Below are 13,683 nucleotides of genomic sequence, written 5' to 3'. Positions count from 1 at the left end.
TTTTGTCAAAAGTTTCTTTTTTATAGCAAATTTTGTCAAAATTTTATTTCTAAAGAAAATTTTGTCAAAATATTATTTCTATAGAAAATTTTGTCAAAATTTTATTTCTATATAAAATTTTGTGAAAAGTTTATTGCTATAGAAACTTTTGTCAACATTTTATTTCTATAGAAACTTTTGTCAAAATTTTATTTCTATAGAAAATTTTGTGAAAATTGTATTTCTATAGAAAAAAAGTTGTTAAAATTTTATTTCTATACAAAATTTTGTTGGAATTCTATTCTTATAGAACATTTTATCAACATTTTATTTATGTAAAAAATTTTACTTCTTACAAAATGTTGTCAACATTTAATTACTATAGAAAATTTTTTCTTAATTTTATTTCTATAGAAAATTTTATCAAAATTTTATTTCTATAGAAAATTTTGTCAATATTTAATTTCTATAGAAAATTTTATCAAAATTTTATTTCCATAGAAAATTTTGTCAACATTTTATTTCAATAAAAAATGTTGTCAATATTTTATTTCAATAAAAAGATTTTATCAACATTTTATTTCTATTGAACATTTAATCAAAATTTTATTTCTATAGACAATTTTGTTGGAATTCTATTTCTATATGAAATTTTATCAACATTTTCTTTCTATAAAAAAAATGTTATCAACATTTTATTTCTATAAAAAATGTTATCAAAATTTTATTTCTGTACAAAATGTTGTCAACATTTAATTTCTATAGAAAATTGTTTCTTAATTTTATTTCTATAGAAAATTTTTGCAAAATTGTATTTCTATAGAAAATTTTGTCAACATTTTATTTCTATTCAAAATTTTGTTAAAATTTTATTTCTATATAAAATTTTATGAAAAGTTTATTTCTATTGAAAATTTTGTCAAAATTTGATTTCTATAGAAAATTTTGTTGGAATTCTATTCCTATACAAAATTTTATTTCTATACAAAATGTTGTCAACATTTTATTTCAAAATTTTATTTCTATAGAAAATTTTGTCAACATTTTATTTTTATAGAAAATTGTTGCAAAATTGTATTTCTATAGAAAATTTTTGCAAATTTTATATTTCTATAAAAAAAATTGGTCAATATTTTATTTCTATAAAAAATTTTATCAAAATTTTATTTCTGTAGAAAATTTTGTGAACATTTTTTTGTAGAAAAATTTGTCAAAATTTTATTTCTATAGAAAAACTTGTCAAAATTTTATTTCTATACAAAAATTTAGTTCTACTTTTTATTTTTAAATTTATTAACCCTTTCACTACCGAAATAAACCTAAAGTTAAAAACTTTAATTTTTCATCTGTTTTACTAGTACTAACAGCATGTAAAAGAAAAATTGTCATTTTGAGAACCTACCTCAATTGCATCAAAAGCTATATGAGCTTGTTCTGAAAACTTGATTCTTGAATTGTAACCAAATGGCCTTACGAAGAGAAGCGCTAATTAGCCTATAATATCTTTCAAAGTGTGAGAAAAAATACAGAAAAAGATCCCGAAAAAGTATCAGTTATAGTTTTTGTATAAGTGTCCATTTACTAGAGACATACAGTAGCAAAATTGTCTCAAATTTTCATATTTTTCGTTTATTGTTAAAGAAGTTTATAAAAATGTATTTTAGTGCTCACCAATATGGAAAATATTTATAGCTTATTTAGATCACTTTAAAATAACATCGAGAAATAAATCGAAACTAAGTGGGAAAATAGAATTTGGTGTCCTTCGAATGTCTTTCTAAGTGGACATCGGTAGTGAAAGGGTTAAAATGTGCCACTTTTAATGGCGAGTGACACTTTTTGTGTCACTTTTTCGAAATTCACAACGGTAACACTGTCACCCATTTAAAACGATCTTTCGATTCCATTTTTTGAAGAAGCCGAAGAATTTTCGATCCGATCTGATCCGAAAATTTAAATCTTGACATAGACAACGCAATTGTCGTCCAATAAAAATAAAATAAAAAAAATTCTATGCCATCAAGAAATAAAATGGGGAGATCGGTTAATACTACATAAAAAAATATATATAAAATTCATTGAAACAAATTTATTTATAAAATTTATTTAATTTTTATAAATTTAATATCTGTTAATTTTATGAATAATTTTTTTTAATAATTTTTATATATTAAAAAAAAGTAAATAAATTTTATATATTTTTATATAGTATTGATCGCTAATTGCTTGATATATCTTGATGTCATAGACGTCCCATCTTGAGGTCACTTTTTTAATATTGAATTAAGAGTTTTTTTTATTATATTTGTTTTGATTTTCGTTTTTTATTTCCAAAGATTATTTAATATAGATTTAATATAAAAATGGTTATGACATTTCTTAAAATATTGTTTTTATCTTTTTTCTATTTTTTTTTTTATTTTTTATATAAATGAGGTTGAGGTTGCTCTACTCCGAAAAAAAACGATAACAGCAGCTAGTCATAATTTCATCATTGGATATTACATATCAACGATTTCATAATTCTAAATATATATTTTTTTGTGTGTGTTTTAATTCATATCGCTTCGGAAAACATAGAGAAACAATTTATTTCAAAGAACAAAGCTGAGAACAATAAGAGAAAAAAAAATAAAATAAAACACAAAAAGACTTTACACTTAGTAAAGTGGTGAGTTTAATAATAGGGCTGTTTAATATTTAAAAAAAAAAATAAAAATTGTTTTTAAACAAACAAACAAAAACTTTTTCGAGTCATTTAACAAATTTTAAATTCAAAATAGACAAAAAAGGTAAAACTGATATTTTTTCAATTTTTTTTTCATTTAAAATTTGTTTATAATTTAGTAAAACAATTCCCCTTGCAATTTGCTTATGATTACAAAATGATTAATGAGAACGGAAATGTTAGTTAGTTTCTAGCCTTTTAGAAGCTTTTGAAATGGGATTTTAAAATTTAAATACAATTGATTTTTTATTTTTTTTTTGTTTTTCGTTTTAGCAAACAATCACCATTGGCAATTGATGTTACTAATTTGTGATTTCCTATTTTCGATTTTAATTTCAGTTTATCAGCAAATTACAAATTGAGTGAGTGAGTGAAAAATGTCCCAAAGTGAAGTGAAAACCCCTTCGACCCCCTCTTCACCAACATCCTCATCGAGTATGCCATCTAGTCCGGATGTTATCAATAAAGCAGCCACCAAGCTATGCCACATTATCAAGAGACCCGATTTCGATGGCTATGGCTTTAATTTACACTCGGAAAAATCCAAACCAGGCCAATTCATAGGCAAAGTGGATGCCAATTCCCCAGCCGAGGCGGCAGGCCTTAAGGAAGGTGATCGGATTATTGAAGTCAATGGTACGGCCATTAACAGTGAGACCCATAAACAAGTGGTGCAACGTATCAAAGCCATTGCCAATGAGGTGCGGCTACTGCTGATCGATGTTGATGGTAAGGGTGATGCCGCGGCCACCTCAGCCATGGGTAATGGTCATCAAACCAATAATAATAATAATTCCATGGTGGAGGTTAGTAAAACGGAACAAGTTCTACCGGGGGCAAGTGAAAATATCAACAGTATAACCATGGTATCCACGAAAAGGGCTTCCCAGGAATCCCATAGATCCAGTTCGAGTACCATAACAGCCAATACCAATGGCAGCAGTGATGTCACCGATCATCAAGTTAGTCCCCAGCAACATAATAACAATATTCCGCCACCACCTTCGGCCACTATGGCCACAGTACAGAAAATGCCTTTGGCTAATAATAATAATACCCCGGCAACCCCCACCTCCTCCCCCACTACCAATGGTGGAGGATCCAATGGCGATGTAGCTGGTGGTGCTGCATCTACGGCGCCGGCGCCGTCAGTCAAAGTAGGTGGTCTTCATTTGAATATGACCGCTGCTGAAATGCGTGCTAAGCTTATGTCCAAGAAGAAATATGATCCTAAAAATGAAAGTGTTGACTTGAAAAAGAAATACGAAATTGTTCAGAAACTTTAAGAAAACATGAAGATGATAAAAATGATGATAGCCGCCTCCATCGCCATCAAGATCATCTAACCATTTCCCAGAAGTCATTCTTTTGTTTTGGAATTGTTTTTTTTTTCTTAAGAAAAATCGCTTTTGAAGAAGATTCCAACATTTAGCTTTAAGTTTAAAAACAAAAACCAACAACAACAACAACAAACACATTTATATATACATATTGATTTATGTATAACATTTTAATTATTATCTTTATTATTATTATTATTACTTTTTTAAAATATTCCTTTATTTTGATTTGCGAAATCCTTTTTATTTTTTTTCTTCCAAAAAAAAAAATTAAGCTTCAAAATTCAAAACCATTTTGTTTATTAATTAAAAAAAATCAATAACTACAAAAAAATTATTGATAATTATGCAACCTATGTGTCAATTATTTAAGTCAATTTTATTAAGCCACTTACTTTATTAAAGTTATATAAAAATAAATCCAAATAAAAAACAAAAAAACTTAAAAAAAAAATTATTTTATTTTTTATCAAAGAAAAACAAAAAAAAAAATCAGGTAAAATAATGTGGCCCACAAAAGATGGGACTGGGCGATAAAGATACCCATAGGGAACAGGGCGAAAATTGGAAGGGCCTCCCACAATATTATGGGGGTGATGGAAACAATAAAAACAAACTAAAGAACTACTGAAGGAATGAGGGACTCATGATTGGGCATTTAGAGTTGAGAGTACATTTGTGATGAACAAAAGCAGAGAAAGAAATTTTGAAAAACTACCTATGTACCTAAGCTGGGCTGCTTATAATATCTATAAAGCCCAATATATCGGGAAAACAATGACGCGGGCCCTGAACCAGCTTATAAACAATCTTGCGTATGGCAATTAATTTCCCGGCGGAAAAAAAATAAGCTTTGTAGAAAGCGTTACTTTATCGATCAAAACCATTGGTTGAGACCCGGTGAACCGGTTTATGTTTTTACACCAGTACCATAGGACCTACCATAAAGGGGAAACGATGAAGCGGGACCTGGTCCAGCTTGCAGGTGCTGGAAAAAATCTCTTGTGAATAGACTTTAATTTTCAGGCGGATTGAAGACGAGAGTGATTAAACCCGGTGGTTGATACCCGGTGGACCGGCTCATCTTTTTTACATCAATTGTCGATTCATAGAGACCACCATATCGGGGTAAAAAATGTTGCGGGATCTGGCCCACGGACTTGGAAAAAAAATCTTGTGAATGGAATTTAATTTTCAGACAGCGTTACCAGAACCAACCCGTTGAACGAAACCCGGTGCACCGCTTTATCTACAGGAACTGTCCCAGCTGGCAAACGGAGACAAAAAAAAATTATTTATAAAAAAAAAATATTTATCAAAGAAAACCAAAAAATCAGGTAAAATAATGTGGGGCAAAAGATGGGACTGGGGAATTAAAATACCCATAGGGAACAGGGCAAAATTTGGAAGGGCCTCCCACAATATTATGGGGTAATGGAAACAATAAAAACAAACTAAAGAACTACTCAAGGAATGAGGGACTCTTGATTGGGCATTTAGAGTTGAGAGTACATTTGTGATTAATAAAAGCAGAGAAAGAAATTTTGAAAAACTACCTATGTAACAGCCCAGCTTATAATATCTATAGGACCCAATATATCGGGAAACAATGACGCGCACCAGCTTACAAAGAGAGACTGGAAAACAACTATCTTGCGTATGGCAATTAATTTCCCGGCGGATAAAAAAAAAATTCTGCTTTGTAGAAAGCGTTACTATAGCGATCAAAACCGTTGGTTGAGACCCGGTGAACCGGTTTATTTTTTACACCAGTTCATAGGACCTATCGTAAAGGGGAAACGATGAAGCGGGACCTGGCTTACAGGCACTGGAATAAAGTTTTTGTGAATAGAATTTAATTTTCAGGCGGATTGAAGACGAGAGTGATTAAACCCGGTGGTTGATACCCGGTGGACCGGTTCATCTTGTTTACATCAATTGTCGATCCATAGAGCCCACCATATCGGGGAAAAAATGTTGCGGGATCTGGCCCACGGAATGGAATTTAACTTTCAGACGAATTGTAGACAGCGTTACCAGAACCAACCCGTTGAGCGAAACCCGGTGCACCGGTTTATCTACAGGAACTGTCCAACGGGGACAAAAATATTTTGAATGGAATTAAATTTTCAGGCGGATAAAAATTCCGATTTGTAAAAAATGTTACTACAGTGATCAAAGCTAGTGGACGAAACCCGGTGGACCGGTTTATATTCATACACCAATTATCGGTTTGTCTAAAACCTCTTTTTCGGTGGACCGGTAGAGCCGATGTGTCAAAATCGGTGGAAAAGTTCATAGAGCCCACCATATCGGGAAGAAGGCCCAGCTTGCAAACAGGGACTAGAAAAATTACTTTGTGAATGGAATTTAATTTTCAAGCAGATTATAGACATCGTTACTACAATAAAACCGGTTGGCGGTACTCGGTGTACTGGTATCGGTACACCGAAAAAATTGTGCGGTTTTTTGATACTGACTTTCAATAAATATTTTGTATACCCTTCACCATAGGATGGAGGGTATATTAACTTTGTCATTCCGTTTGTAATACTTCGAAATATTGCTCTAAGAGCCCATAAAGTATATATATTCTGGGTCGTGGTGAAATTCTGAGTCGATCTAAGCATGTCCGTCCGTCTGTTGAAATCACGCTAAATTTCGAACGAAACAAGCTATCGACTTGAAACTTAGCACAAGTAGTTGTTATTGATGTAGGTCGGATGGTATTGCAAATGGGCCATATCGGTCCACTTTTACGTATAGCCCCCATATAAACGGATCCCCAGATTTGGCTTGCGAAGCCTCAAAGAGAAGCAAATTTCATCCGATCCTGCTGAAATTTGGTACATGGTGTTGGTATATGGTCTCTAACATCCATGCAAAAATTGGTCCACATCGGTACATAATCATATATAGCCCCCATATAAACCGATCCCCAGATGTGGTTTCCGCAGCCTCAAAGAGAAGTAAATTACATCCGATCCGGCTGAAATTTGGTACATGGTATATGGTCTCTAACAACCAAGCAAAAATTGGTCCACATCGGTCCATAATTTTATATAGCCCCCATATAAATTGATCCCCAGATTTGGCTTGCGGAGCCTCTAAGAGAAGCAAATTTCATTCGATCCTGCTGAAATTTGCTACGTGATGTTAGTGTATGGTCTCTAACAACCATGCAAAAATTGGTCCATATCGGTCCATAATTATATATAGCCCCCATATAAACCGATCCCCAGATTTGGCTTGCGGAGCCTCAAAGAGAAGCAAATTTCATCCGATCCGGTTCAAATTTGGAACGTGGTTTTGTTATATGATCTCTAACAACCATGCAAAAATTGGTCCACATCGGTCCATAATTTTATATAGCCCCCATATAAATTGATCCCCAGATTTGGCTTGCGGAGCCTCAAAGAGAAGCAAAATTCATCCGATCCTGCTGAAATTTGGTACGTGATGTTAGTATATGGTCTCCATGCCAGAATTGGTCCATATCGGTCCATTATTATATATAGCCCCCATATATGTTAAACCGTTCTCCAGATTTGACCTCCGGAGCCTCTTGGAGGAGCAAAATTCATCGGATCCGATTCAAAATTGGAACGTGGTGTTAGTATATGGCCGCTAACCACCATACCCAAATTGGTCCAAATCGGTCTATAGTTATATATAGCCGATCCCCATTCACACAAAAATTGGTCCATATCGGTTCGTAATCATGGTTGCCATTCGAGCCAAAAATAATCTACCAAAATTTTATTTCTATAGAAAATTTTGTTAAAATTTAATTTTTATAGAAAATATTGTCAAAATTTTATTTCTATAAAAAATTTTGTCAAAATTTTATTTCTATAGAAAATTTTGTCACAATTTTATTTCTATAGAAAATTTTATCAAAATTTTATTTTTAAGTCTTTAGAATGAACGAGTTTTTGATTCTCCCAAGTTGAGAATTTTTTAAAAAATTGAAATATAAAATGGCACTCCTCCTTCGTTCCTACTACAAATGCCACCAGATTTCACATTTGAGGCAAATCGCATAAATCTGGAGACTACGAAATGCTCAAGGACTAATGTAAACCATAGTAAACTCATGCAATACTGGGTAAAAAATAATCCCTAAATTGGGACTTTTAGATCAGCTCAGGAAATAGAAGAAAAAATTAAGACTAAAATACATTTTACGTTTGTCGGTCACACAGAAAAAAAGGTGTCTTGTTAATTTTAGGACCAGTTTAACTTCCACATAGTTCAAAAAATTTACTGTAATATAGTTAATTTTTCGTAACCACTGCGAAATTTAACTTAGCTAAAGGAAAACTTATAAAACCTCAGTAAATGTTTTTTAGTTCACTAACTACAAAATGGGACGGATTTTTCCTTAAATAAATTTCCAATACAATAGTTAATGCATCGTTGATTGTATTATAAAAAGACATAGGCAATATAAAAATCTTACTACGAAATGTGGACAATTTACTAAGAAAATTTTTTGTATGGAAAAAAATTTTTGTAGTAAAAATTAACTTAACCACAGTACCGATTCGTATGGCGGCTTCCTACAGCTTATTGCGATTTTTACTATAAGTTGGAGTATATTTCCTCACATTGAAAATTTTAGATAAAGTAGAATAAAAAGTAGTTAATTTAATCCTTGACGGGTGTATATAATTTTTTATGGATTCTTCGTAAATTTTGAATATATTTTACCTTATCCTATAGATAGAATACCAACTAATCAATAAACGTGATACTGGAAATTGAAGTGAGAAGAAATTATGAAATTATTGCATCATCTTTTTTTTTTTTTTTGTTTGTGTTTGTTATTGCGATGATGTTATGGAATGTGTGTTGTTGGTATCTTTAGTGGTGATAGTTGTTTTGTTGCAATAGCGAGATCAGAAAGGGATCATGTGTGTGTGTGGAGTTGTTTTTCTTTAGATATGTGTCTTTTATGACTATTTGTGTCTTTGAGTTTTATTGGTGCATTCAGTTCTGTTGATGCATTTATGAAGCGCACACGTGGTGCGCTTGCGTGCGGTATTTGTGTTTATTAATAAAAATACATTTATTTCGTAACATTTTAGAAACTGATAAGTGAATGGTGTGATGTTAGAGAAAACAAAAACACTTTATATGGATAAAAAATAAATAACTCTAAAATAAATCACATATTAAGAAACTGTATATTTCTATTAATAATTTAAAATTAGTGCGGTTTTAAATTGGTTTACATAAAAATATTCATAATGAGTGGTAATAAAATGATCTATATTTACTCTACATCTGGATCACAGTACAATTTTTTGAGTCTATATTTTTATGTTATAGCGAGTCCTTAAGGTGTGTACTAAGTTCGAGTTTAGGTGCTAAAATCAGAAATAAATCAGTAAGAAAAGTATAAAATTATACGCCTTCGATGCAAATTTAAATATAACTTGATGGAGAATAGCTCGAAACAAGTTTTTTATTAAGTTTATATTTTTTAAATGGATTACACGATTAAGAACAGAAAATCGTTTTTAAGCTTATGTAGAACGCTGTTTTTTTAATTTAATATGATGAATCGTTTTCAAGTTATTCCAACATATATAGCGGAAGTGCCTTAATTTTGAACATAACCGTATATCTCAAAAAGTCGAGCTCTTAAAAAAACAAGTGTAAATTTGGATTCAGCGACCTCAAATTACTAAAAATTTGATATAAATTTTAAATGAACACAAAAACGGTTCAATTTTGTTCCCATGTATTTCTAAAGAAAACTAATCATGAAAAATTGGGATTTTAGCCACTAAACTCGAACTTAATATCCACCATAAATACTAAATGCTATATTGACAAGTGGAAATTATATCTAATTTTATAATATTTTTATTTCATTTATATTCGGAGAAGGATTTCAAAAATGTCCCATTTGTGCATGGATATGATTCCACTAATGTAGTAATTGGATGATTTTTTTCAATGTGGTAAGTTTTTCGTCCATTTGTAATAAAGCCAAAATTTCTATTTATTAAAAATAATTTTCATTTGCAGGATGACAGCAAATCTAATGGTATTTTTTGGAATCTTCTTACTGTTTAATGCTAACTAAGCTGATATCCCTATTTGCTCTAAGAAAATTCTCTTGTAAGTTAAAGATCAAAATACCATAGAATTTGATAATATTTTTATATTTTATATACCTTTTTAACTTCAGAGGCTTATGACGCAAATCCACACAACAAAAACTAGCGATATCGGTGAAATTGGACAAAAATGAAATGAAAATAGCAACTTATGGCATATATCTTTCATATGGATAAAAAATGGAAATTGATATTAATTAGTTTCATTCTACTAACATAGAATATTACTCTTTTGAAGAAGCAATTACTAACTACCGAAAAGTAACAGCATACAGCGTACGAATAAAAACATTTCTTTTATTGTATATCATAAGCCATAGTTTTATGTAATATAATAATAATTTTTTGAAATAAAGTACTGGTAGTTATGAAAAATGGTCTTATATTGTACGAAAAATTTCTTAGTTGTATACAGGCTTGTTGTACCTTTAATTCCTCAATTTATTTACTTCTTTGAAAATTATACTGATAAACAGTTTATTTGAAACCAATTTCTAAATATAGGATTCCCAAAAACTTGTTAATTTTTCCGGATAGCAGGAATATTTTGAATGAGTGTAAGTACATTCTTCCCACAGCGTAGTAAGAATGAACTAAAATACGATGCAATACATAAACTTATTTATAAGAAAATCATGAACTTATCTAGATGAAAAAAATCTTAGGCGCCAAATCATGGCCATTCTTACTATGGGTTAGTTCATTTTTCGTAAACAATAGTAAACTTTTTTTTCGGTGCATTAACAAAATTAAACTATTATATTATTTTATTTACAATTAACACAATCTTTTTGAAGTCTCCAATACGGCAGTGAACCTCTATCATGTCCAATAACTCACCTACAACTAGAGATTACCCGACACAATAGTCTCATATTTTGCAACGACTTTAGTCGAAGCTTTATCATCGTACTTTTGATAAGAGTAGCCATAATTTTCTCTTGATCGCTACTTTTCACCACGGGGGCTTTTAGCAATTATATAGTTCTCTTATCATGCAAAGAGGCTAGTTGTGGTTTTGCAAATGTGAAGAGCAAATTGAAAAGCATGCAAAACAAATGCTCTCTTTGCGAATAACAATTGTGAGATACGCTAATTAATGGAACAATGAAAAAGCTTTTGTTTTTGTTTAAGATAAGCATGCAAAGATGTTGCCAGATTATTGGAACATTTTACACAGAAAAAAAATTATTTTTGACAAAAAAACAAAAGTGTGATTAGAATCACACATAAGAGTTATTTAGGTGAGAATACAACATTCAAACATAAAATGATATAACTCTCTATGTGAGAGTAAGAATGAGATTCACAATGTTTGTGATTATGACAGTGTGAAAGCAAATTGCATATCGAGAGCCATGATATTAACATTAGCTTTACTTATGTTAACATTATAAATAACATAACAACAGTTAATGAAATCTGTAACATGGAATAACATAATAATGTTAGTGATTATGGCTTTAAATAACAGTACTAAATAAAAATAAATTAAATTATATTAACAAAAATTTTATATAATAATTTTCCCAATTAATTTCAATTAAATATATACGAAATTAAAATATTTTATAATTTGAGATAAAGTTTCGTATTTCGACTACATTTTATTTTCAACAGTTTAACCTAATGATGACATCATGGATACAAAAACAGACTAAATGGATATTTGAAATGTTTGTCCTTTTTGCTTAGCCATCAATCTTCTATTCATGTTGAAAGAGCCTAAATGTTTTCTTAGGTTCTTTTAAATAAAATTAAATGCTTAATCATTTATGTTAGACATTTTTTTAGATAATCTCTCTGGCATAACCTCAGAACCCAACAACGACAACAAACCAAAGATATGTCAGCTTTTTGAAGTAGAACAGTCGCCGAAAAAGCGACTTTGTATTTTTTTCTGTTGTTGCTGTTTTTATTAATTCAGACAAAAATTTCATTTCGTATTAAGGCCTGCAAGTAAAACTTGTTAACATCGGCCGGCTAAGTTGTTTTGACGCAAAACTGATTAATTATCTTTTGGTCCATAATAAAGTTTCTGGACGATGACTTCATGCTGTCGAAACTAGTGGTCATTATTTCAGGTATTTTATTTTTCATCTTAGACATATTTAGTTAAACATCTAGGCGATAAAAGTTAATTGAGTGACTAGAACAAGTGGTGGCAATGGCGTTGCATGGATATGATTACGGTGGGGGTAGTCATACATCTAAACCTAATTCCAGCAGGTTTTTAGCTTGTAATAGCTTGGAGAAAAAAAATTACACAAAATTAAAGAATTTGACTTTTCCTCAAAGGCCATGTAATTAAATTTCAAGCAATTTGCTTGACTTTTCTAACCTGGTCTTTTTTTAGTTGTTCCTTCTACCTTTTTGGGGTGGCCAAGTAATTCAACTAAAATGAGATAATTATTTTTCCTCCTACTCAGGCCAAAATAAATAAGGGAATTTTTTTTGCTTCCAAAAAAACACAGCAAATACAAATTTCATTTAATTTCTTTTCTTATTCAGTTACACAAAATTTAATTCTATTACCCCAGATTTTTCCTCTTGTTTTTTTAATTAAGTAACAACGAAAATTGTGATTAAATTTTATTATATCTCCACTACTTGGGCTTTTATGTGTGGTCTCTCGTTGTCGTGTGGTGAGTCGGCTATAACCACATCACAAAGAAAACCCCAAGACTTGACCCTTGGTTACTTTTATGAGTTTTTAGGAAAAGTTAATGAAATCTTTGCTGTTTTTTTGGTAGACTGTGATGATAATGAAGATGACGACAACTACAGCGTATCATCAAGAATCAAAGACTGTGAATATGTGTATTTGGGAAATTTGAAAAAAGTAGACTTTTGAACGTAGGTCAATATTACTCTTGGAAAAAAGTGTACCAAGGGTTAAGAGGTCTTCGTATAGAATTTTTCAAGGGCCCAAAAAAGACCCTAATATAAAAAGTTTTTATCAAAGTCTTGCTGAAAATAATTTTATTTCTATAGATGATTTTATCAAAATTTTATTTCTATAGACAATTTTGTTAAAATTTTATTTCTATAGAAAATTTTATCAACATTTTGTCAAAATTTTATTTTTATAGACAATTTTGTAAAAATTTTATTTCTATAGAAAATTTTATCAAAATTTTATTTATATAGAAAATGTTGTCATTATTTCTATAGAAAATTTTATTTCTAGAGAAAATTTTCTTAAAAATTTATTTCCATAGAAATTTTGTCAAAATTTCATTTCTATAGACAATTTTGTCAAAATTTTATTTCTTTAGAATATTTTGCCAAAATTTTATTTCCATAGAAAATTTTTTCAAAATTTTATTTCTATAGAAAATTTTGTCAAAATTTTATTTATATAGAAAATTTTGTCATAACTTTATTTCTATAGAAATGTTTGTCAAAATTTTGTCAAAAGTTTATTTTTATAGAAAATTTTGCCAAAATTTTATTTCCATATAAAATTTTGTCAAAATTTTATTTCTATAGGAAATTTTGTCAA

The 13,683-nt window shown here is 30.1% G+C and overlaps 2 protein-coding genes and 1 long non-coding RNA gene across 11 annotated transcripts in view; 2 read left to right on the top strand and 1 right to left on the bottom strand.

Moving 5' to 3' along the window:
* The window catches only part of LOC142238535 (Na(+)/H(+) exchange regulatory cofactor NHE-RF1), a 34,122-nt gene extending 29,621 nt beyond the window's left edge, over window positions 1-4,501 (top strand). For both annotated transcript variants that reach the window (XM_075310219.1, XM_075310218.1), the window contains exon 2: window positions 3,047-4,501. In XM_075310219.1, the coding sequence (XP_075166334.1) occupies window positions 3,085-3,993 (909 nt within the window). In that variant the 5' untranslated portion in view covers window positions 3,047-3,084 and the 3' untranslated portion in view covers window positions 3,994-4,501. The remainder of the gene's footprint in view (window positions 1-3,046) is intronic.
* The window catches only part of LOC142239297 (uncharacterized), a 351,852-nt gene that overhangs the window by 193,448 nt on the left and 144,721 nt on the right, over window positions 1-13,683 (bottom strand). The gene's annotated exons all lie outside the window — the stretch shown is intronic.
* Window positions 9,065-10,547, top strand: LOC142239451 (uncharacterized). Of its 4 annotated transcripts, none has more exons than XR_012723035.1 (4): window positions 9,065-9,306; window positions 9,946-10,019; window positions 10,087-10,179; window positions 10,250-10,547. It is a non-coding gene; the product is annotated as an uncharacterized LOC142239451 (long non-coding RNA). The 4 variants fall into 4 exon arrangements; XR_012723036.1 differs by having other exon boundaries at window positions 9,943-10,019; XR_012723037.1 differs by having other exon boundaries at window positions 9,065-9,393.

Source organism: Haematobia irritans, chromosome 5, assembly GCF_050003625.1.
Source record: "Haematobia irritans isolate KBUSLIRL chromosome 5, ASM5000362v1, whole genome shotgun sequence".
NCBI classification, from domain to species: Eukaryota; Metazoa; Arthropoda; class Insecta; order Diptera; family Muscidae; genus Haematobia; species Haematobia irritans.
This window is presented reverse-complemented; position numbering and strand designations above follow the sequence as displayed.